At 43.5% G+C, this 23,955-nt stretch overlaps 1 protein-coding gene across 3 annotated transcripts in view; it reads left to right on the forward strand.

Annotated features, from left to right (window-relative positions):
- Positions 1-23,955, forward strand: part of HIBCH (3-hydroxyisobutyryl-CoA hydrolase) — a 52,058-nt gene that overhangs the window by 10,477 nt on the left and 17,626 nt on the right. For all 3 annotated transcript variants that reach the window (XM_016190772.2, XM_060177575.1, XM_060177576.1), the window contains 6 exons: positions 1,710-1,794; positions 7,776-7,856; positions 13,176-13,228; positions 19,112-19,190; positions 22,106-22,251; positions 23,149-23,235. In XM_016190772.2, coding sequence (XP_016046258.2) covers positions 1,710-1,794; positions 7,776-7,856; positions 13,176-13,228; positions 19,112-19,190; positions 22,106-22,251; positions 23,149-23,235 — 531 coding nt within the window. The remainder of the gene's footprint in view (positions 1-1,709; positions 1,795-7,775; positions 7,857-13,175; positions 13,229-19,111; positions 19,191-22,105; positions 22,252-23,148; positions 23,236-23,955) is intronic.

Consider the following 23,955-nt stretch of genomic DNA (forward strand, 5'->3'; position numbering starts at 1 on the left):
TATTTTTCTGGGTCATTACTCTGAAATGCCCCCAGTGCTGAGGACTGTGTCACGCCGTGAGATGACCCCTAGCTCCACGTAGCTCTAAAGTCCTTTCTCGTGTTCTGCCACTTTTTATTTCTCTGGCTTTTACAATATTACCTGCAGCCACATGACTTTTTTTTTTTTTTTTTTTTTGGTTTGTTTTTGTTTTTACTCAAAACTGGTTTTGAAATGCTTAGTGAGGTTTCTTTTTAGAGAAAGCTGTGCACGTTTCTGGTCTAAGTGAACTAACTGCACAGTGCAGTGGAAAAGTAGGACTTAGTCTCCTTGCATTGAAACTCAGGCTCCTGTTGGCTGCGGCGATAAAGGAAATCTAGCGTCTCCGCCTTTGCTCATCTGTGAAACTGGGATCATGATTCATAGGATGGTCAGGAAGATTAAGTGAAATAGCATTTCCTTACGTCTTCAGTTGAGAAATCTTTTCCACAGTGATGTACTTGTCTGGGATACCTTGAAATAAGGCGAGCTTTTACGAACAAGAGTCGAGCTAGAGCAAGGAAACAAAATAGAAGCCTCCACACTAGAATCTCATATTTCTGTGAACGCAGCCCAGCATTGCACGGAATTTTGTTTGGATAACCACACTGGTCAGACTACATCTCATCTTGCATTTGTTTTCATCCTCAAGTACAGAAATTATAGAGCAATTTTTCATTCCCCAGTTAACTGCTTTTTATATTATTTATTTACTTTTTACATAGAGACAGGGAAGGCAGGGATGGAGGGGGAAAGATATATATATATATACTTTTTATTTTGAGAGAGAGAGAGAGTTTTGAGTTTTGTCATAGCAACAAAGCTTCCTTCAGTGCAGCCAGGGGCAGGCTCCAGCCTGGGGTCTCGCTCATAGCACAGCCACACACTTACCAAGTGTGCTATTTCACTGACCTCAGTTAACTACTTTCTCTGAATTTGGCTCATTGAAACATTTGGCCTTTCGAGTGGACTTTTTCCCTGTCGCCACGTGAAGTGCGTGTGATGGCACTGTCCCCGGCAGAGGCTTTTGCCCGTCAGCAGCAGCTAGAAGCCGAGAGCGTCGAGGAGGGGCCCCGCAGCCCGGCTCCAGTGTTCACGAAGCTGTCCACACCGTGCCCTGAAGGGGCTTCCAGCCTGGGTCCTTGCACATGTTAAAGTATGGGTCTGATCTGGTGAGGCATCTCCCGATTCTGGATCGCTTCATTGTAGCTATGAAGTATCCCCAAATTGCTGGCAGATTCCAGTAATCTAAGTGGTTCCACTTTGCTCCTTACTCATGTTCAGCTGGACAGAACCCGGCATCACTAACCTAGAGTGGCCGCTGCTTTGTATAGAAATGATTTATCGGGTGACCCATTCACGCAGTTTTAAGTTTGTTGAACAAAATGTGGAACCTGCATTCCCCCCGTGGTCTTACAGTTTTGCCATGAAATCTTTGGCAAAGATTTCAGATGCTATACAAACACTTGGATCACCAAATGTATTTCTCCAGCAACTCTTCTAGAATAGCCTCTATTCATAAAAAAATAAATAAATAAATAAATAAATAAAAAGGTGAGATTCATCCTAGTAGATATGTTTTCTAAGACTTTTCTTTGATCTACATGTTCTGTTTGCACATAGTACACCTCTGCGTGTCTCTCCTGAGTCAGTTTCCTGATGTGCTAATACTTACCTTTGCATTTGGGTAGAAATGGGAACAAGACCCAGAAACTTTCCTGATCATTATGAAGGGAACTGGAGAGAAGGCTTTCTGTGCTGGGGGTGATATCAGAGGTAATTATTTTTCTTCTTCTTCTCTCCTCACCTAAATGCCTCCTGCCCGTGGTGGAACCAGCAATACAAATTCCTACAGCATATCTTGCAATCTGCTTTAATTTTAAGATTTTTTTTGTTGTTGTTGTTACAAAGGAAATCTGTTGTCATGCAGTTAATTTACAAAAAGAAACTTTCAGACAGTGCCCTGCTCCCCCGATCAGGAAGCTTTGTCTTGGCTTGGGCTCCAACACCGTCCTCGCTCACGGCAGTGTCTGCTTTGCTGTGCCAGCTGCCACCTGGCTGCTGCTTCTCCCAACTTTTTGTAGTTGATATCAGAAAAAAAATGAGAATAGCAAAGTAGCTCAATGTGTGTCTTGAAATTCAGATATGTTGTCTCCCTCCTTGAATTGTCCTAAATACACTGTTTCATCTGTGAGAAGAGCTGGTCCCAAGCTGTGTGGCTGTGACACGGTAATCAGACAACCCGTTCACAGGACAGAAGGGAGAAGGTGTGTTCGTTCTGAGCGTCACGCTCATGCCGGCGCTGCATCTTGCTGGCAGCTGACTCTGGTCGCCAGTCTTTCATATACACGGAAAGCTTTCTGCAGCTTGTAGTTTGTTTTTTCATGTTTAAAATCCTGTGGTAGTTGAGGCTTGACCCACCTGGGATGACTTGTGCAGAGAGAGAGGTGGAGAGGCAAGGAGAGAAAGAGACCACAGCATCGAAACATAGTCCAGTGTGGAAGGTGGGTGGGCGCGAACCTGAGTCCTGCATATGGCAAAGCCGTTCACTATCCACGTGAGCTATTTTTGCCAGCCCCCCCCCCCCCCTTCATGTTTTATGGAACTGGTGGTAGGATTCAGGGATGGGTTGTTTTTTTTTCCCTTGGCGTTTTTGCTTTGTATATTTGTTCTTTTATTGATGGTTGGGTTGATACTCAAATTTACTGTTTTGTGTATGCCACGGAGCAAACAAGCTTGAGTCAGCACATCATTTAAAGTGCCTGTCAGATTTTAAGTAGAAATGTCTTCTTTTTCTTAATTACCAATTCTGTTTAATGAGCAAAAGCTATTGAGCAGTTTTGACATTTGGATAGTATAGTTACTCAGTTAATGACCTGAAAACGACACCAATTTTGTCCAGAGTCCTGGAAGATACTATCAGTGTCAAATGCCAGGTAGACCCGCCCTGTGGCTTGGCAGTTCTCCTGGGGATCTACCCAAAGGAAGCACAGACACTCATTTAAAGAGCTGCATGTGTCCCACACTCCTAGCAGGGCACTTTGTAGCCCCCAGACCGGGAGGCCCCCAGATGCTGCACTACAGGGTGGCTGAGGAAGGGTGGTGTGCGGACACAGCAGAGCACGACTCAGCTCCGTTGCTCGTCCTGCATGGAGCTTGAAGGAATCACGTTAAGTGAGACAAACTTTTTTTAGTGAGATACCCGGGCGTGAACTGAGGTCCTTCACACAGCACTGAGTGACTTCTCTAGACAAGCTGTTAAGTGTCTCTTTACACAGGAAGAGGTGAGAGGGGAAGAGAGGAGAAGGAAAGAAGAGAAAGGAGAGAGGGACAAAGAGCTAGATACCCAAGTACTGCTTCTGCATCTGCTCAGTTCCGTGTGACGCTGTTTATGATACTCCCATGCAGTGCTGGGGATGTAGTCCAGGGCCTCAGCCCCTTAAGAATGCATCTACTCTCGGGACTATCTTGGCTCTAGTTACTGACCCTTAAAATTGAGTTTACTCTTCGATCGATGAGACTAATATATGTATTTTGCCTCCAGGTTTATTGCTGGGGCTTGGTGCCAGCACTACGAACCCACTGCTCCTGGAGGCCATTTTTCCCATTGTGCTGTCCTTATTGTTACCCTTGTTGTTGTCATTATTATTATTGTCATTCCTGTTGTCGTTGCTGTTGTTGTTGCTGGATAGGACAGAGAGAAATTGAGAGAGGAAGGGAGACAGAGACGGGGAGAGAAAGACAGACACCTGCACACCTGCTTCACTGCCTGTGAAGCGACTCCCCTGCAGGGGGGAAGCCGGGGTCTCCAACCGGAATCCTTCTACTGATCCTTGCGCTTTGCGCCACGTGCACTTAACCTGCTGTGATACCGCCCAACTCCCCCTTTTTCTTTTAGAAGAGCTGGGGCTTTGCATCTATGTGAGTCCACTGTCCCTGCTGTTCGTTCATTCAGATACAGGCATGTTGGCATTTGCCCGTCTTGTGGCATTTCCTTGTGGTACTGGGACTTGAACTTGGGCTGTATACTTGGCAAGGCATGTGTCTTACCCAGGAAGGTGTTTTTCCAGCTCATAACATTCATCTCCATTCATTCACTCATTCATTCATTCATTCATTCATTCATTTTTAAGCAGAGCACCACTCAGTTCTAGCTTATGGTGGTTCCTGGGCTTTAACCTGGGACCTTGGTGCCTCCGAAAGCCTTTTTGCGTAACCATTATGCTGTCTCATCTTCCCTAACATGCATATTTTTAAAATACTGATTTTCCTCTGTAATGAAATGTCCCTTTGGAGCTGGGCATGCAACCTTATATTTTACAGATGGGGAAAGCCACGTGTGACTGTCATCTTCTCGCTGCACTCAGGCCTAACTTGAGGTTAATATTCAGACGTGGAATTACAAATGCTAGAATATAGTGCCTATGTTCAAAAGAATAAGATCAAATGCCAGGAATGTGTGGTTTCTTTGAAGATGGTAGTTTTTTTTTCCCTAGAAAACATGGAATTATATTATTTAAAAAATTATATGGATAATTGGTTTAGTAATAATTAGCATAAGACATGGGGAAACTTATAAGACTTTTTCTTTCAGGTAAAATATTTGTTCTCCAGGCTCTACGCCTCAGCACTCCTGTCCTGTTAGGCTGTGTTAGCAGTGATGAGAACTGAGCTGTGTCATGTGGTGTCCGTCGGGGGTGGTCTGTGTCACTAGATGCTTCCAGTGGCAACACTAGACACTAGGCTTTTCTTTAAAAAAAAAATAAAAGTCAACATTGGGAACATCTTGCAGGAATCACCTTAGTCTAGAGTTAGTCTGGAAATCCCAGGTCAGCAGTTTCTGTGTAGTTTCTCAGTAAAGCAATCAGGAAAGGTAACATGAGCTTGCACTAGGTGGATGAGATTGACTTAATAGCAGTTTTTTCTTTTTTTCCTCCAGGGTTATTGCTGGAGCTCGGTGCCTGCACCACAAACCCACTGCTCCTGGAGGCCATTTTTCCCACCTTTTGTTGCCCTTGTTGTTTTAGCCTTGTTGTGGTTATTACTGTTGTTGATGTCGTTCGTTGTTGGATAGGACAGAGAGAAATGGAGAGAGGAGGGGAAGACAGAGAGAGCAGGAGAGAAAGACAGACACCTGCAGACCTGCTTCACCGCCTGTGAAGCGACTCCCCTGCAGGTGGGGAGCCGGGGGCTCGAACCAGGACCCCTACACCAGTCCTTGCACTTTGCACCACGTGAGCTTAACTCTCTGCGCTACTGCCCAACCTGCAGTAGCAGTTTTCATATCAGCAGGAATAGTAATCCAGTGACTGTCCACTGAATAATAGGAAATTGTATAGGATTGAAGGCACTTGATAACTGTTATCCACCATCTGGTGAGCACACAGCTCTGTGGAGCCAGCTGATTGAGCCGGACAGTACTACTGCCCTGGTACTATCACAAACCCAGCATTTCTACTGAGATTATTAAGGTTACTAATCCTTTTATTTGCTCCTCTGGCCTCACCTTTGACCATTCTTCTGTGATCTTGTACAGACTACTTCTTTTCTTCTTTCTTGCCTATGTATCTTTTTGATAGTGGTTTTAAAAAAATAAGATTATGGGGTTATCTCACAAGCTACTTCTCTTTTTTCAAGTCCGTGTGTTTCAGTTCTGTATATTCCAGAAACTATAATTTCCGGTTTAATTTATTAATTTTTATTAATTTTTTTTTAAATTTATTGGAATTGGCATATTGCCCTCAAGTAAAAGACTCTGGGGTGGGTGGGTGGGGAGAATACAGGTCCATGAAGGATGATAAATGACATAGTGGGGGTTGTATTGTTAAATGGGAAACTGGGGAATGTGATGCATGTACAAACTATTGTATTTACTGTTGAATGTAAAACATTAATTCCCCAATAAAGAAATAAATTAAAAAAATAAATAAATAAATAAATTTCTGGTTTAAGTATAAACACTACGTAAGTAATTTTTGCTAGGAAGTTTGCCTTCCAGTTCAGCACTGGGCTGTGTATCTGCTACTCACTGGACATGGGCACTGCGGGCAATTTAATTTTTTAATTTTTGAGTATCTCATTCATTCTGTCTGGACAGAGAGAGAGAAGTGGAAAGTTATGAGGGAGGTAGATAAGGAAGGGGGAAGCAGGGAAGCAGGTAGACAGACAGACCTGTAGCGCTGTTTCACTGCTACTGATGCTTACTCCCACGGGTGGGGACTGGAGACTTGAACCTGGGTCCTTGTGCATGGAATGTATGTGCTCAACAAGGCCACCACTGCCTGACTTTGTGCACTATGGGCCACTTGGGCAACCTATTCTAAAACTTCCCTCTGACACTTACTATCACAATATTTTAACTTTACTCTGTTTGGCTGTACTGACTAGAAAATGCCTTTTTTAAAAAATAAAATTATAATCCTTTCTTTTTTTTTTTTATTTTTTTTTTATTTTAGGAGGGGTACAACTCCACACAATTCCCACCGCCCAATCTCCATATCCCACCCCCTCCCCCGATAGCTTTCCCATTTTCTATCCCTCTGGGAGCATGGACCCAGGGTCATTGAGGGTTGCAGAAGGTAGAAGGTCTGGCTTCTGTAATTGCTTCCTCGCTGAACATGGGCGTTGACTGGTCGGTCCATACTCCCAGTCTGCCTCTCTCTTTCCCTAGTAAGATGGGTCTCTGGGGAAGCTGAGCTCCAGGACACATTGGTGGTGTCTTCAATCCAGGGAAGTCTGGCCGGCATCCTGATGACACCTGGAACCTGGTGACTAAGAAGAGAGTTAACATACAAAGCCAAACAAATTGTTGAGCAATCATGGACCCAAAGCTTGGAAAAGTGGAGAGGAAGTATTAGGGAGGTACTCACTGCAAACTCTAGTATACTTCTGCTTTCTTACTTTGGTGCCATACTCCAAACTCAATTTCTGCTTTGCGTTTCTACTTTTTTTTTTTTTTTTTTACATGCATAACATTCCCCAGATTCCCATTTAGCAATACAACCCCCACTATTTCATTCATCATTTTTCATGGACCTGTATTCTCCCCACCCACCCACCCACCCACCCCAGAGTCTTTTACTTTGGTGTAATACTCCAATTCCATTTCAGGTTCGACTTGTGTTTTCTTTTCTAATCTTGTTTTTCAACTTCGGCCTGAGAGTGAGATCATCCCATATTCATCCTTCAGTTTCTGACTTATTTCACTCAACATGATTTTTTCAAGGTCCATCCAAGATCGGCTGAAAACAGTGAAGTCACCATTTTTTACAGCTGAGTAGTATTCCATTGTGTATCTAGACCACAGCTTGCTCAGCCACTCATCTGTTGTTGGACACCTGGGTTGCTTCCAGGTTTTGGCTATTACAAATTGTGCTGCCAAGAACATATGTGCACACAGATCTTTTTGGATGGGTGTGTTGGGTTCCTTAGGATCTATCCCCAGGAGAGGAATTGCAGGGTCATAGGGTGGGTCCATTTCTAGCCTTCTGAGAGTTCTCCAGACTGTTCTCCACAGAGGTTGGACCCATTGACATTCCCACCAGCAGTGCAGGAGGGTTCCTTTGACCCCACACCCTCTCCAGCATTTGCTGCTGTTCCCTTTTCTGATGTGTGACATTCTCACAGGAGTGAAGTGACATCTCATTGTTGTCTTGATTGGCATTGCTCTGACAATGAGAGCCTTGGAGCATTTTTTCCTGTGCTTCTCGGCCTTTTGATAATCCTTTCTTTTCTTTTTCTTTTTCCTTCATGTCTAGAAGTCTCAGAAGCAGGTAAAGCAAACCAGACGCTCGCTCAAGATTTCTTCAGAGAAGAATATACGCTGAACAATGCCATCGGTATGTGTGCTTGGCTAGGAGCTGTGCACAAAGTGAAGACACAAGTCACCAGTGTCTGGGGATAAGGCTCAGTGGGTGGAGAGCAGGACTTGCCCGTGTGAGGTCCCAGCTTCTAGCCCCGGGACTGGACTTGCCAGAGCGGTGTTCTCCTCTCAGTACATCCAGAGAAATTGGTAATGACTAGGGACTCTTGTTTAATCTCTTGTGTGCCATTTTAAAGTTGGTCTTTCTCACTGTTCACTCTACAATTTGCATATTATCTATTTATTTTTTAAAATATTTATTTATTCCCTTTGTCTTATTGTTGTAGTTATTATTGTTGTTGCTATTGATGTTGTTGTTGGACAGGACAGAGAGAAACAGAGAGAGGAGGGAAAGACAGAGAGAGGGGAGAGAAAGACAGACACCTGCAGACCTGCTTCACCGCCTGTGAAGTGATTCTCCTGCAGGTGGGGAGCCGGGGACTCAAACCGGGATCCTTATGCCAGTCCTGTGCTTAATTCGTTGCGCTACCACCTGCCTCCCCCATTTATCTTTTTTTTTTTTTTACCAGAGCACTGCTTAGCTCCGGTTTATGGTGGTGCAGGGGATTGAACCTGGGACTTTGGAGCCTCAGGCATGAGAGTCTCTTTGCATAACCATTATGCTATCTACCCCTGCCCTATTTATCTATTTTTAAAGATAAGGACAGAGAGGCTGAGAGAGAGTGAAAGAGACCACAATACCAGAACTTCCTTCAATGTAGTATGGACTGGGCTTGAGCCTGGGTTGCACCCATGGCCAACCAGACAGTTTGGTATTAATTGGCTCTGTTTTATTTTTTTTGATTGCCACTAGGCTTATCACTGGGGCTTGGTGTCGGCACTGTGAATCTACCACTCCCAGCGGACATTTTCTTCTCCTCCTCTTTCTTCTTTCAATTATTAGATAGGACAGAGAGAAATTGAGAGAAGATGGAGAGATGAAGGGAGAGAAGGGGAGACCTGCAGACCTGCTTCACTGCTCGTGAAGCATTTCCCCCTCCACTGGGGGGGACCAGGGGCTTGAACCCGGGTCCATAAACATAGCACTATGTGCACTTAATCGAGTGCCTGGCCCCTTAATTGGCTATTCCTAACTATCTTTCTGTCATAGTTTCAGTATAAATTCTTGGATTCTGGTGATCCGATACTTCTTGGAAGACAAAAAATTTGGGTCCTAGATTTTCTGTATAAAATGAAGTATTGTTGTCTAATTAACAGAATTCTAGAGTGAATAATTCTGTCTGATCAGCATTCTGGGTTTCCTGTGTGTCCCCCAGCCCAGAAGTGAAAGACACTGATATTTTCAGTTTGTTTGCTTTGGAAGTTAAATACATGAAACTGGGTGGTGGTTTGCAACAGGTAAAAACTTGTGATTCAGTGGTCAGCTTTGGGGCTCTGTAGCTTGGTGACCACAGTCAATAATACAGCATTGCACACTTGAAAGTTGCTAAGAGGGGCGGGGGAGATAGCATAATGGTTATGCAAACAGACTCCTACCTGAGGCTCCTAAATCCCAGGTTCAATCCCCTGCATCACCATAAACCAGAGCTGAGCAGTGCTCTGGTGTTTCTCTCTCTCTCTCTCTCTCTGTGTCTCTCTACATCTCTCTCAATAAAAATAAAATAAAATTAAGGAAAAAAGAAAGTCGCTAAGAGTAGATCTTTAAAGTTGTCTTAAGGAAAAAAATTGTAACTGAGATGATGGATGTGAACTTACAGTGATTATTCCGTAACAGTACCTACAGCTATCAGATCATGTTGTACACTTAGGACAAATATAGTGGTGACAGCGGTGTTATCTCCACACACTGAAGCTATTAAGATAAGAGACAGAGCTTATAGTTCAGGCCACAGTGCTGCTTCCCTCATGGTAGTTTGCTGTCTCTCCGCGGGAGTACCCACTCTCACCAAGTTTTGTCCTACATGTATTTTAAAGATTGATTTATTTTTTTATTAGGGGGAATGGGAGAGAGAAAGCTAGAACACCCCCCCCCCCCCCAGCACATATGATGCTATGGATTGAGCCTGAGAGTCCACTTGCATCTGCAACCTTGGGGGAACTACTGTAGTTTCCTAGTTTCCAGTGGGCGGATGGGAACACAGCTCTGGTGATGGGGCCGCTGTGGATTTATTGTGCTGCCGTCTTAGACGTTTATAAAGCCTTACTAAGCCACCAGTGAAATACAGTTTTAAAAAGTCCAACACCTTAGCTACTATGCAACTTTCTATTTCACCCAAGGCCACATTTTGCTTTTGTTACATATTTATGGCAAAAATAGCATCTCTGATTTTGAAATTTATATAAATATCTTTCTATCAATATACATATATATTAAATAGGTCCTCAACTACATGGAATATGTGTTCTTTAGAATTCAATACTATGACTATTCTGAACATTTCTTATTCTAATTAACATTTTGGGTTACTACCGATGTTTCTAACGCCTGTCACTGAGCTCATATATTCACCCCCTTAGTGCCAAAGCATCAACATTGCTCTAGAGATGATAATAGAAGCGCATCCGGGTGACAGTTTAAACATCTTCAGTTTGCTTTGGTCGATCCATACCCCCCTCCTGTATATAGAAACATTATTTTATCTGGTTTCACATAGCTATTTTTGAGATTTTGATCGAAATTACAATTTAGGTAAATTTGCGAGTGAGTCCTCCTGGGCTGGGTGGTGGCACACCTGGCTGAGCACACACGCTATGATATACAAGGTCCTGGGTTCCAGCCCCGGGTCCCCACCTGCAGGGGGAAAGCTTTGTGAGTGGTGAGGCAGGGCTGCAGGTGTCTCTCTGTCTCTCTCCCTCTCTGTATCCTCTTTCCTCTTGATTTCTGACTGTCTCTATCCAATAAGTAGATAAAGAGAATTAAATAGATAATGAGTCCTCCCCATTTGTGAATGTGTCCTATTTCTTCATTTGTTCATATAGAATTTAACTTACGGAATTAAAACTTAAAGACTATGTATTTCATCTTCTTTTTAAATAAACATAAGAGCATTTCATCAGGTTATCTTTTTATGCCCTTTTATCATGTTTTATTTTCTTATAAGGATCTTGCTTTAAAAAAAAAAAACAAACCTTCTATTCTTGGGTAGCTTGAGGTTTTTGCTACTAGATTTAATGGGATTTCTTTTTTCCTTTAAAAAAATTTTTTTTTAATTTGTTTATATTTATTTATTTATTTTTCCTTTTGTTGCCCTTGTTGTATAACATTGTTGTGGTTATTGATGTTGTTGTTGTTGGATAGGACAGAGAGAAATGGAGAGAGGAGGGGAAGACAGAGAGGGGGAGAGAAAGACAGATTCCTGCAGACCTGCTTCACCGCCTGTGAAGCGACTCCCCTGCAGGTGGGGAGCCGGGGGCTCGAACCGGGATCCTTCTGCCAGTCCTTGCGCTTTGTACCACCTGCGCTTAACCCGCTGCACTACTGCCTGACTCCCTTTTTTCCTTTTCTTTTAAACTGGGGCTTGGGGATTAATGGCTTACAGTAAATACAGTTCTGGATAAAATTTCTCAGTTTTTTACAACGCACTCACACCCAGCCTAGATCCTCCTCCGCCATCACGCACCAGAACTCGAAAGCCTCCTCTCCCCCCTCACCAGTCCTTATTTTGGTGCCATACCCCAGATCCAGTCCAAGTTCTGCTTTGTGTCTCCCTTTCTGTTCTTATTTCTCAACTTCTGCCCATGACTGTGATCATCCCTTATGCATCCTTGACTTTCTGGCTGATCTCACTTAACGTGGTTCCTTGAAGGTGAATTTATCACTCTTAGTAGCTGAGTAGGAGATATGTCACCACTCATCTGTTGTTGGACACCTGGGCTGCTTCCAGGTTTTGGCTGCTACAAGTTGTGCTGCTGTAAACATAGGTGTACACAGATCTTTTGGGGATGCTTGTATTTGGGTCCTTAGACTATATCCCCTGGAGAGGAATCGAAGCCTCATAAAGTAAGTCCACTTCTAGCCTTCTGGGAGTTCTCCAAACTGCTCTCCACAGGGGATGGACCCATTGACATTCCCACCAGCAGTGCAGGGGGCTCCTTTGTCCCCACTATCTCTCCAGCATGCATTCTTACTGTCCTTTCTGCTATATAATATTCTCACAGGGGTGAAGTGGTATCTTGTCTTTATTTGCGTTTCTCTGACAATCAGTGAGCTATAGGATTATTGTCATGTGTCTGTCGGCCTTTTTGATCTCTTCTTCAGTGAATTTTCTGTTCATATTCTCTCCCCCCTTTTGGATGGGGTTCTTTCTTTTTCTTTTTCTTTTCTCTTTCTTCTTCTTTCTTTCTTTCTTTCTCTCTTTTTTTATATAAAGAGTTTGGCAAGCTCTTTATATACTTTGGTTATTAGCCTCTTGTCTGATGTATGGCATGTAAAGATCTTCTCCCATTCCATAAGGAGTCACTTTGTTTGGGTGGTGGTTTCTTTGCCGTGCAGAAACTTTTCAGTTTGATGTAGTCCCGCTGGTTCATTTTTGTTTTAGTATTCTTGGTAATTGAATTTGTATCCTTTGAAGATACCTATAAAATTTAGATGGACGAGAGTTCTACCAATATTTTCCTCTAATGAATTATCTGGTAGTTTCTGGTCTAACATATAAGTCCTTGATCCATTTGGAGTCTGCTTTTGTGTTTGGTGAGATGTAGTGGTTCAGTTTCATTCTTCGGCACATTTCAACCTAATTTCCCCAGTACCATTGGCTGAAGAGACCCTCCTTTCTCCATTTAATAGTTTGGGTTCCCTTGTCAAAAAGTAGATGTCCCTAGGTGTGGTGGCTTATATCTGGGCTCTCAGTTCTATTCCACTGGTCATGTGTCTATTTTTGTTCCAGTACCAGGCAGTTTATATGACTATTTCTTGTCTATAGAAATGCTTTTGATTTTAATATTTGTTCTTATTCCAAATTTGTTGAAATTTGTTATTCTAACAATATTCTGTAGAAACTTTTATTTCTTTTGTCATGGACAATTTATCATGTGCATTCAATTTCTGTTACTATGATCCAGTCTTTATATTTTGGTAGGAGCTGTGTTATAAATACTTAATGAAAATATATCTATATGTACGTGCATATTAAATCACAGTGAGAAGGTAATTAAGATTATATATGAATTTACATTTTGAGAAGACCATACTTTATAAACCATGCATTTCATTTATGTGGACATTTCTTGCAAAATTTTCCTAGAGAAAATACTCCGAGTTCATGTAATGACTTCTAGAAAAAAGTGGCTATCCTGCATTCTAAACACCGCAACTAACGACAGCTATTTCTTTCAGCTTCTTGCCAGAAACCGTATGTTGCACTGATTCATGGAATCACAATGGGCGGGGTAAGTGGCCTGCTTTGCTCTCACCACTCATTCATTTAAGTTGTCTTAAAAGTAGGTTACTAACGGTCACATTTCAGTGATTCTTGTAAGACAGAAAAATTGAACTCAGTAACACAAGATGTTTGTGTTTTATATCTGTCTGGGTTTGGAATATACAGAAGACACTTTTAGGCTATCTCAACCTACCAGTATTTGAGAGGACTTAGTGCTGTTTTCACTATACCTAGGGGTCGTTGGAAAAGTCACGATGCACTTTTGCAGAGAAAAATACCTTATAACTGTCCTAACAACCCAGTAACTATCAAGCTTTTTAATGAAAAGAACTGAATCTTTTTTCTTTTTTTTTTTTTAATGTAGAGATTTTTTTTTCTGCTTCTAGTCTCAGAAAAGAAATGAGGGGTGTTGAGTTTTTTTTTTTTTAAAAAAAACCTCTTGATTATTGAGAGCATGATTAGGTAAATTACATCTACTGCACAGAATGTCCCCTGAATGAAAGCATGTGGACTTTTTTTTTCTTTGTCTCTTGGGGCTCAGTGCCTGCGCTACGAATCCACTGCTCCTGGAGGCCTTTTTTTTTCCCCCTTTTGTTGCCCTTGTTGTTTATTGTTGTTGTTATTATTGTTGTTATTGCTGTCGTTATTGTTGGATAGGACAGAGAGAAATGGAGAGAGGAGGGGAAGACAGAGAAGGGCAGAGAAAGACAGACACCTGCAGACCTGCTTCACCGCCTGGGAAGCGACTCCCCTGCAGGTGGGGAGCCGGGGGCTCGAACCGGGATCCTTACGCCGGTCCTTGCGCTTTGCGCCATGTGCACTTAACCCGCTGCGCTACCGCCCGACCCCCAAAGCGTGCGGACTCTTTATGTATCTCTCTGATACTGCAGTTATGTGATGTGAGAGATACTTAGGATTTTTGTATCTGTACATCTACGACCACATCTTGCCCATGTATGATTTTTTTTTCCCTCGCAGTGAACATTTTCATGCAGATAGAGGAGAGAGAGGGAGAGAGAGAGGAGAGAGGAGAGACAGCACAGCACAGCACAGGAGCCAGCGCTGCGGTTTGTCTCCCACAGTCCAGGGCTCAGACCTCGGCTATGCATTTCCCAGTGAGTTACCTCTCTGACCCCAAGAGGAATTCAATTTCAGAACCGAGGTGAAAGCTGGAAGAAAGGGCCAAAAACAGAGCAAAGATCTCCCTGGCTGCTTTCTGCGTATGCTGGGAACGGAAACCCCTTGGCTATTCTAGATAGAGATGGGATTTGCGTCAGCGTGGTAACTTAAAATAAGACAACACTCACCTGTGAGGACTTAAGCTCTTTTTTCAACACCTTGGAAAGACAGTGAGCCATTGTCTCATCTCAAGATACCCTGTCTCTCGTGAAGCTCAGAACCCTGATAGGTGTGAGGAAATGCCAAATGCAACTCTGTGGTCCTAGTGTTCTCTCCTATGAATCAAGCCAGCCAGGGTCAGACAAATACTGCAGGCTATAGCTTACATGTGGAAACAAAGAATTTACTTTTAGATTTCTTTGAAGTGTTAACTCTGTAGATGTAGTTAGACGGTAGCGCAGCAGGTTAAGCACTCATGGCACGAGGTGCACAGACCTGCATAAGGATCCTAGTTCAAGCCCCCGGCTCCCCACCTGCGGGGGGGGGGGGGGGGGCGGCGCTTCACTAGCGGTGAAGCAGGTCTACAGGTGTCTTTCTCTCGCCTCCCTGTCTTTCCCTCCTGTCTCGATTTCTCTCTATCCTTTTGAACAACAATGACAGCAATAATAACAATAATAATAACAACAACGGTAGACAACAAGGGCAAAAAAAGGGAACAAAAGGCCTCCAGGAGCAGTGGGTTCGTAATGTAGGCACCGAGCCCCAGCGATAACCCTGGAGGCAAAATAAATAAATAAATAGATGGTTTGTGCTGATCTGTTAGTCTGTTAAAGTTTATTGATAAGACAGAGCCAGTATGTCGACATGCAGGAAAGTAATATGAACCTGTGGACATATTAGTGGGAGGTAGGTCTTTGCTTTGACTGTGGAGCTTCTTAGTCTGACATCTAGCCTAATGCATGTGGTTCCACAGATGGGGTGTAAAAGTGAAAAATACTTTCATGGCACAGTGAAATGCTACATGGTGAAAAAATTCCTTTGAACGTAAAACCAAAAACGATACCTATTTTCCCAAACAGCACTTATAATGCTGCTTGATGGTGGGAGAAGTCTTTGGCTTCCTGTGGTGCACTATTTATTCATTCTGGGCAGAAGCTCACTCATTCTCTGCTTAGAATTTCAAACTGAGACTCTGGAGGCTTCCTTCACGTCTCTGAAGCTGTGCCTTTCTCAGCTGTTGTTTTTATAGCCATGGCTGTCAGCTCAACTTGCTTCCCAACATTTGTTTTCAATATAAATACTAAGTCTAGTATTTAAGTTAATTTGGTATTTAACATAAATATAAAATAACAATGTCGAGTCTGTAATTTGCTTTAGATGAGATGGCCATTTGTTTATCTTATTCTACATAGCTAATTGTGGTAATCTCCTCTAGTGTACTTTCCAGCCACTTCATTCCACAGACTGAAATTCTCATCAGCCTCACTTGACTGCCAGCGTGTGTCCCCAGTTCAGGCAGACGCTCCTGGGGCAGGGCAGGGCAGAGTCTCTGGGTAGAGAAACGACAGCGATGGGGGACAGGTGGTGACTTTCTCTAATGCATCTTCTTTATTCTGTCCCCTGGTGTCAGCACAGGGCCTCCCCCCTACTGCTCCAGCCTCTGCGGGCAGTAGCAATGGAGACTCACAGTTGCACTTGGTGAGTCTCAGGGGAGTCTTCTCCTCCCTTCAGCCGTCTTTTTGTTGGTGAAACAGACGGGAGGTGGTGTCTCAACTGGTAAACTGCCAGACTGTTCCCAGCCACTTAATCTCTCCCTAGGCTCCTCTCTGTCCACGAGGCATACATATTTATTTGCACTCACCGGTGATTTGGTTGTTTCCTGAAGTCATTCTAGTCCTGTCTTGTCGCAGTCCCAGATGATGTCCTTTGGTGTTCCTAGTTGACCTGGGAGAGGAGAGAAACACAGCTGCTACTGCACTGTAGCCCCGTCACCCAATGCATCTTCTTTCTTCTAAAAGTGCACGATTCTGTATCAGATATAACCACATGTGGAAAGAGAAAAAAAAAAAACCTGACAACAATAAAAATACCACATAGCTCAGTAAAAGAACTGCTGAGCCACATCCAGATAAGACTGACTTAGTTTCCTCTGGCTCATCCTCTGCCTGGCTGATTCTGTTTTCTGCTTCTGTTAGCCTGCTCTCCCTTCCTTCAGCTTCTTTCTTCATTTCAGTTATAGTATCAGCTTGTTCTGCTAATTGACCTCTTAGTTTAGCTATTTCAGCTTTCAGTTCCCTAATTACCTCGAGGTAGCTAGTATTTTCCTTGAGGGTCTCATCTGTTGTTTCCCTAATTCTGAAAGCCCTTTTCTCCATAGTTGTCTTCATTTCTATGATTATTAGGTTTACTTTTGCTTGCATACTTTTCTTATCTATGGTTACTTCTGACTGATTTGGAGTTTCTTCTGGGCTCCTGTCTTGATTCATTGTGGTAGCAGTTTCATTTGCTCTTGATTGAACCTTTTTTAAAATTTTATTGATGTGTTTTTTATTTTTCTGTTCTGTCGTTCTTCAGTTGTTGTGTTTTGAGTACAAGCCACGCTATACTAAAGACCTTTATGACAAATGCAGTCACCAACCTCAGAAATTACAACAATAGTAACTGAAGCAAGGATTGATGCAGCTTACCCATTACCAGTTAGCCAAACAACACCTCTGTAGGGAAATTGTGAGGGTGTGGTAGAGCCTGGCAGTATCAGTGAATTCAGAAAACAAAAGAGGAAGAAAAGAAGACAAGAACAACAACAACAAAAATAACAGTGAAAAGAAAGAGGTTTTTTTTTGAATTAGCTAGGAGGAGGGAAGAGGTAGAGTGAAACAAGTTCCTCTCACAATGGATAGGACACCCAGTCACCTAGCAATGGAAAAAACAATGTTGATTTTGGTCAACCTGAAGAAGGAGGGGGGACAAGGGACACTTGAGTATATATGATAGCAATAATAAAATAGAACAGAGTAAAATACCCTAACAGTCAGTCTACAGCTTGGACGGCCCCGGATTGGCTCAGGCAGCCTGAGCAAAGAGCCAATTGTGAGAAGTATACAAAAAAAAAACCCCTCCAGGTAGTCTTTTCCAGGCAGGCATGAGGCTCTGATTGGATAGATATTTTGTCACTCAAATAGAGCTCCAGCCACTTAGGAAAAAAAAGAGAGGGAAGGCAGAAGGAAAAGGATTGGAATGACACCCCTGGTGAGCCAGGAATCTTGGTAAAGAACACAGCTCGGTAGTAAAGCCTGCTGGGAGCGGCTGCCCAGCCCCTGGGGGCTGGTTTTGGGGTGGGGGGGAGGGGTAAGCCTCAGAAATAATCAAAAGATTTCCTTTCTTTTTCCTCCTGGGCTCTGTTTTCTAACCCCAGAGTGAGCTATAGGACCCCTCCTTGGTGTCACACGTAGGACCCTTATTCACCCTCCTGCTGACAGCCCAGCGGATTTCCTCCCCTATCCAGAGAATCCCAGGTCACAAGCTGCTGCTTGTTGGAACTCACACCAGCCGCTGCCTCCAAGTGGAGGTCTTGGCTCCGCCCCCTGGTAGTGTCCTTTTACAACTGCCAAAATCTGGACTCAAGTTCAGTGACCACTGACAGGTGGCTGAATAAAGAAATTGCAGCACATAGATTTGGGGGAGTCAAGACCGCAGACATGATCTCACCGTTTTACCTCTCCGGGCTGCTTTTTCATTTAGGTAGACCAGCAGAGACGCTGCAGCATCAAAAGGTCTCTGACTCCACGGTACTTGCCATGTGGTGTCAGGGTTGGAACCTGGGTGGGGTGCATGGTAGGGTCTGCCTTCTGCCTGGTGAACTGTATGTCTACCCCCAAATTGCAACATGTTTAACTCAGCTCTGCGATGTAGATAGAGTCTACTCATTAAGGATTAGTCATGAAACTGAAACAACCTAATGGCAGTTCTGAATCATTTTTAAAGGTGTATATTTCAACGCATACTTTGCTGTCTCATGGAGCTTCATTTAATTTGTTGAAATATGTTTATTTCAAGATCACTGAAGCTTGCCCTTTTTAGTGACATTTCCACAAGCCAACGATAGACTTGCAGCTAATCTGTTTCACTTTCTACAATTGACGTTTAGCACTGCACATTTGGTCTCACTAAGTGTTGTATCTGAGAAAAATGTTGCTGATTTTATTTGATGAACTGTGTGGGTTGTGTGTGTTTCTGCTCTATTTGAAGCTACTGAAATTCGCTGGAACGGTTTTGTTTGTGCATTTTTGATCATTGGTCCCCCTACCAGCACACAGGGCTCATGGAAAACGTCAGTGCCCTAAAAAGAGTGCTTCATCTAGTTTTAAAGGAGATCTAGTTGGAGAAGACAAAGTACAAACCATGAAGCTGAGTCAGAACATAGTGACTAAAGCAGGTTTATTCCAGATGTCAGAACATAGTGACTAAAGCAGGTTTATTCCAGATGCCAGAACATAGTGACTAAAGCAGGTTTATTCCAGATGTCAGAACATAGTGACTAAAGCAGGTTTATTCCAGATGCCAGAACATAGTGACTAAAGCAGGTTTATTCCAGATGCCAGAGACACCCATGGTTTCGCTCATTAAATTCTTAGACTGTGGCTTTCCTTTTTCTGTAGATATTTCTCCTGAAAGAAATATCTGTGGAAATATAAAGGCAGTTAACATGAGTGAGAAAATTTGTTTTCATGTCTTAGCATGCACTTAAAATATTCTCATCTTATTTCTCTAGGGAGTTGGCCTCTCAGTTCATGGACAGTTCCGCGTGGCTACTGAAAAGTCTCTTTTTGCAATGCCAGAAACAGCAATAGGTAAAACAAACAAAAGACCAGATATGTTCATAGTTACTTTTAGAATCATCTTTTGGTATAGTTCAGGTCAGACTATACCATTTTATGTATATTTTATAGATAACTTAGTTCTTACTACTGTCGAATTGATCAAACTGTGTGAGACAGAGCAATGAAAGAAATTCTTAAGAAGACTAAGGAGATTCCTAAAAGTTTATAGTTCAGTAACTGAAAACATGCAAGTTTTAATCCTTTTCTTAATTTTTTATTTTCTGGGGAATGAACCCAGGGCCTCTAGCACTTGCTGGATGCTATGTCTGAGTAGCATTTCTGGGCCTATTTATTATTTATTTTTATGAAACCATGAATTTATTAGGAATCAAAACAAGAATTCATTTTCAAAAGTACAGTCATGGTGATACAGTCACTCCTGCTCCCGAGAGAAAGATGCCATCAGTTTAAGTCGCGTCTAGACGGGGCGCTGTAACCAGTGTTCCCTGGGCGTGACAGGCAGTAAGTAACATTGGCTTGTGGCATTTTTTTTCTCTGGCTGAACTTGACTGTGCAAAGGGGAAGCCCCTTGTTCCTGCCTTCAGAACAAACAACAAAGACAGTTCCTGTGGAGGTGCAGGCTGTCATGTATTCCTGACTGATGAAGCTCGGACAGTGGGGTCTAGGCTCCTGACAGCATTTCAGTGCAATTTCTGAGGCCCGGGAGGTGGCCCAGGGCTAAGAGCACAGGACCTGTGCATGTGAGGCCCTCCCTGGGATGCTCCCGGCACTGCAGAGGTTGGCGGGCTGCCATTTCTCTCTCCACTCATTAAAATAAGTCAGTCGATTTGTTTTAAAACAGCAGATCTTAATTCTACACTTTGGAATGTCAGTTCTCAAATCTAACGTCATTCATCCATCATCAAGAGGTACGTTTTAGGGCACTGTTCAGGTGGAAATAGACTGCAGTGTTCTCAGGTGATTCCAAAGTCATCCCTTAGAGGAAACGGGCCTCCTGCCAGGCCTCCTGGCATCCCAGGCAGTGCCGTCCTGTGGAAACTACTCCCTCCTGTTACGGAAAGCCGGACACCACAGAACAGAATGTGTCGTCCTGGGAATTGCAGACTTCATGCTGGGAATTCTTGTCATTCAAACACAGGGACAGCTTCTTTCCTTCATTCTTGTCCCCCCCCCCCCCTCTCTCTCCCTCTCTCTCTCTCTCCCTCCCTCTCTCCAGTTTAAATTTACCACTTCACTGAACAAGGACAGTTTCTATTAGTTTTCAAAAGCAAGTTCATAGGAGCAGCTAGTATTTCTCTCCAAAGGATTTTTTTTTTTTTCTGGTCCAAAGTTTGTTCTTCCCAGTGTCTGGCACAAGCCCACCTCTCAAGTGCTCAGCTCTGGGGACAAGTCAGGACTCACAGAGCTTGCTGGAGTCTACTGCTTCTCCAGAGACTTGGTGGAGGAACACTCAGTGGACAGACAGTACAGAGAGTGATGAGAAATGGAAGTTTTCTTTTTTTTTTTTTTTTAATATTTATTCCCTTTTGTTGCCCTTGTTGTTTTATTGTTGTAGTTATTATTGTTGTTGTCGTTGTTGGATAGGACAGAGAGAAATGGAGAGAGGAGGGGAAGACAGAGGGGGAGAGAAAGACAGACACCTGCAGACCTGCTTCACCGCCTGAGAAGCGACTCCCCTGCAGGTGGGGAGCCGGGGGCTCGAACCAGGATCCTTACGCCGGTCCTTGCGCTTGGTGCCACATGCGCTTAACCCGCTGCGCTACCGCCCGACTCCCGGAAGTTTTCTTTTTTATAAAATAGATTCCTAGATCTCTGGACCGTTCACACTGGTGGAAACTCTTAGGTGGTAAAGGACCTGTCTCAGGGCCAGGTGGTGAAGCAGGTCTGCAGGTCTCTCTTTCTCTCCCACTCTCTATCCCTCACTCCTCTTCTTTCAAATTCTCTGTCCTATCTAATAATAATAATAGTAATAATAATATCGAAAAGAAAAAAAGGAGAAAAAAGTCGCCGAGATTGCTGGAGTCACAGTGCCGCACTGAATCCCAGCAATAACCCTGGTGGCAAAAATAAATAAATAAAAACCCACATGTCTCTGCAGTCATCAGGACCCGGTCACGGACCATGCTGCAGAACTGTGGGTGTGCCAGCCGCACACTCAACACCACCAGCATCCGCAGCCCTCGGTCAGGGTGCATGAACAGGGGCCTGCCTGTCTTTATGACTTCAGTACATTTTACGTACGTCTTCAGAGATGTGAGGGAGATGCAGCTCAGCTAATCCCAGGGACTAGCCAGTAATATACAGTCACCTAAAGCCAGAAGAGCCAAGGAGGCAGGGAAGGGAAGAGGGACGTTTTCTTTGTCACCAGGAATAAGAGGAAGATGATTTTGAAAGTGCTGATCATTAAGAAATGAATACATGCGAATGATTTTATTAGGGGTAAGCGTATTCATCTGGCAGGTGGCATTTGTATTCATCTTCATGTTGAATATCAAATAACTATTTGGAAAATTATTGAAGTAGTGCTATTTATTTTCCCATAAATATTATATTTCCTCTATGTGTATCATGTGGAGAGAGTTTTTTTTTCCAATATTTACTAAGTAACTTAGTACTTGGAAATGTAGGGAATATTAATTCTGGACTTCCAGTATTACAAAATTTATGCCAGAATCGTAGGCCCAATGCACGTTATTGGTTTCTATAAGAATGAGACACGAAGGTCTTTAAAATACCCAAATTAAATTGGCATGTTTTAAGTAAGTCTTTTATGATATTAGTTGAATTGTACAGCACTTAAGCTCAGTGCTGGTTTTAATCATTTATTCAAGCTCCAGGACAATGTCCCCCTAATCTAAGGAGAGCTGCTATCCGTGTCTGCCATTTGAATCACTGCTATTCCCCCTATTATTATTTCACTACAGGATTGTTTCCGGATGTAGGTGGGGGTTACTTCTTACCGCGACTTCAAGGAAAACTCGGTTATTTCCTCGCACTGACAGGGTTTAGGCTGAAGGGGAGAGACGTGTTCAGAGCAGGAATCGCCACACACTTTGTGGACTTTGAGAAGGTGAGATGATTCTGGTTTATGTTACTGGAGTCATGTGCAGTGCCCAAGGAGCTTAGTCAGAGCGGTCGAGGTCACAGGCTGATGTGGTAGATGTGGTTCTGGATCCTGGCTTCACTGCTCACTGCTTTGTGACCTCGGGGAGGTGCCTAACTCTCCAAACCTCAGTTCCCATAAGCAAATTTGTACTCATTATATTTGTGTTTAAGGCTCTTTTGACTGGCACTTCCTGTGGAGGTTTGTAAATGAAGAAAGCCTGGAAATAGCAACGTTCTAAGAGTGTCTAGGACGGAATGGAGAGCTAGTTCAGCAGGTCAACGTGTCTCACGTCCCTGAGGTCTTCGATTTGATCTTGGCAGCACATGGAGGTGCCGGAGACGGCACCCAGGCGGCCCTGTGGGTAGCGGAGTGGTGCTTTGAAGGTCTTTCCTCTCTCTCTCAAGACGAAGTACAGGGGGCCCGGCAGTGGCGCACCGGGTTAAGCGCATATAGTAGGAAGTGTAAGGACCTGAGCGAGGATCTTGGTTCAAGCCCCCGGCTCCTCACCTGCAGGTGTGGGGGTCCCTTCGCAAGCAGTGTAGCAGGTCTGCAGGTGTCTCCTGTCACTCTCCTTCTCTACCTCCCCTCTCAACTTCTCTCTGTAAAAGAGGAAAAAAAGACCAAGTAGAATAAACGCTGGCTCGTTGGAGGCTGCTTGACGGCACTGCTCACACAGCGCTCTGGCGTCGACCCCCAGCACGTTCAGAAAGAGATCTCGGGGCCGTCTCCATGGGAGAGCACAGGACAGGCCTGCATGGGGCGTGAGAACACCCAGCTGTTGAGAAGGAATTTTAAGACTTGTAAAATAAGATTTTGCATTTCTGTAAGCCTTCAAGTCACTTCCTTTTCCCTCCCCTTCAGTTGGGCCAGTTGGAGGAAGACTTGCTGTCCCTGAACTCGCCTTCAAAAGAAACCATCGCAGGTGTCTTAGAAAGCTACCACACAAAAGTAAGCTTGTCCTTATCCTAACTTCAAATCTTAAGTCGTGGGGAATAGAAATGTGCCAGTTATTATGTCTTTCTATAATGCTTATGTACTTTGTTTTATCAGAATGGTGTGTAGTAAAATACTGTGGTTTACAGATACAAATTACTTGGATGTCTTACTATAATGCTTATGTACTTTGTTTTATCAGAATGGTGTGTGGTAAAATACTGTGGCTTACAGATACAAATTACTTGGATGTCTTAAACACTTGATGGGAATGTTAGCACTTCACGTGAATATGTGTGAAAGTGGCCTCTTGACTGTGCAGGTCGACAGCTTGTCTGTCTTCTCACTCTGCTGAATTTTAGGGCTCAGCCTTGTGACTGGCCTTGCAAAGGCTTTTTTTTTTTTTTAAATTGGGTTTAAATTACTTCATTGTGGAGTGTTTACCCCAGAATGAAGCCAGTTCATTTCATTATTAAAAGCACTGTGTCCACAATAAACAGGAATGTGTACAGCCCTCTTGTATTTTATAAGTTTAGCCACACCTTTTTAAAAAAAAATTTTAAAAAATATTTATCCCCTTTTGTTGCCCTTGTTGTTTTATTGGTGTAGTTATTATTGATGTTGTCGTTGTTGGATAGGGCAGAGAGAAATGGAGAGAGGAGGGGAAGACAGAGAGGGGGAGAGAAAGACACCTGCAGACCTGCTTCACTGCCTGTGAAGCGACTCCCCTGCAGG

The sequence above is a fragment of the Erinaceus europaeus genome, chromosome 18 (assembly GCF_950295315.1).
Source record: "Erinaceus europaeus chromosome 18, mEriEur2.1, whole genome shotgun sequence".
NCBI lineage: Eukaryota > Metazoa > Chordata > Mammalia > Eulipotyphla > Erinaceidae > Erinaceus > Erinaceus europaeus.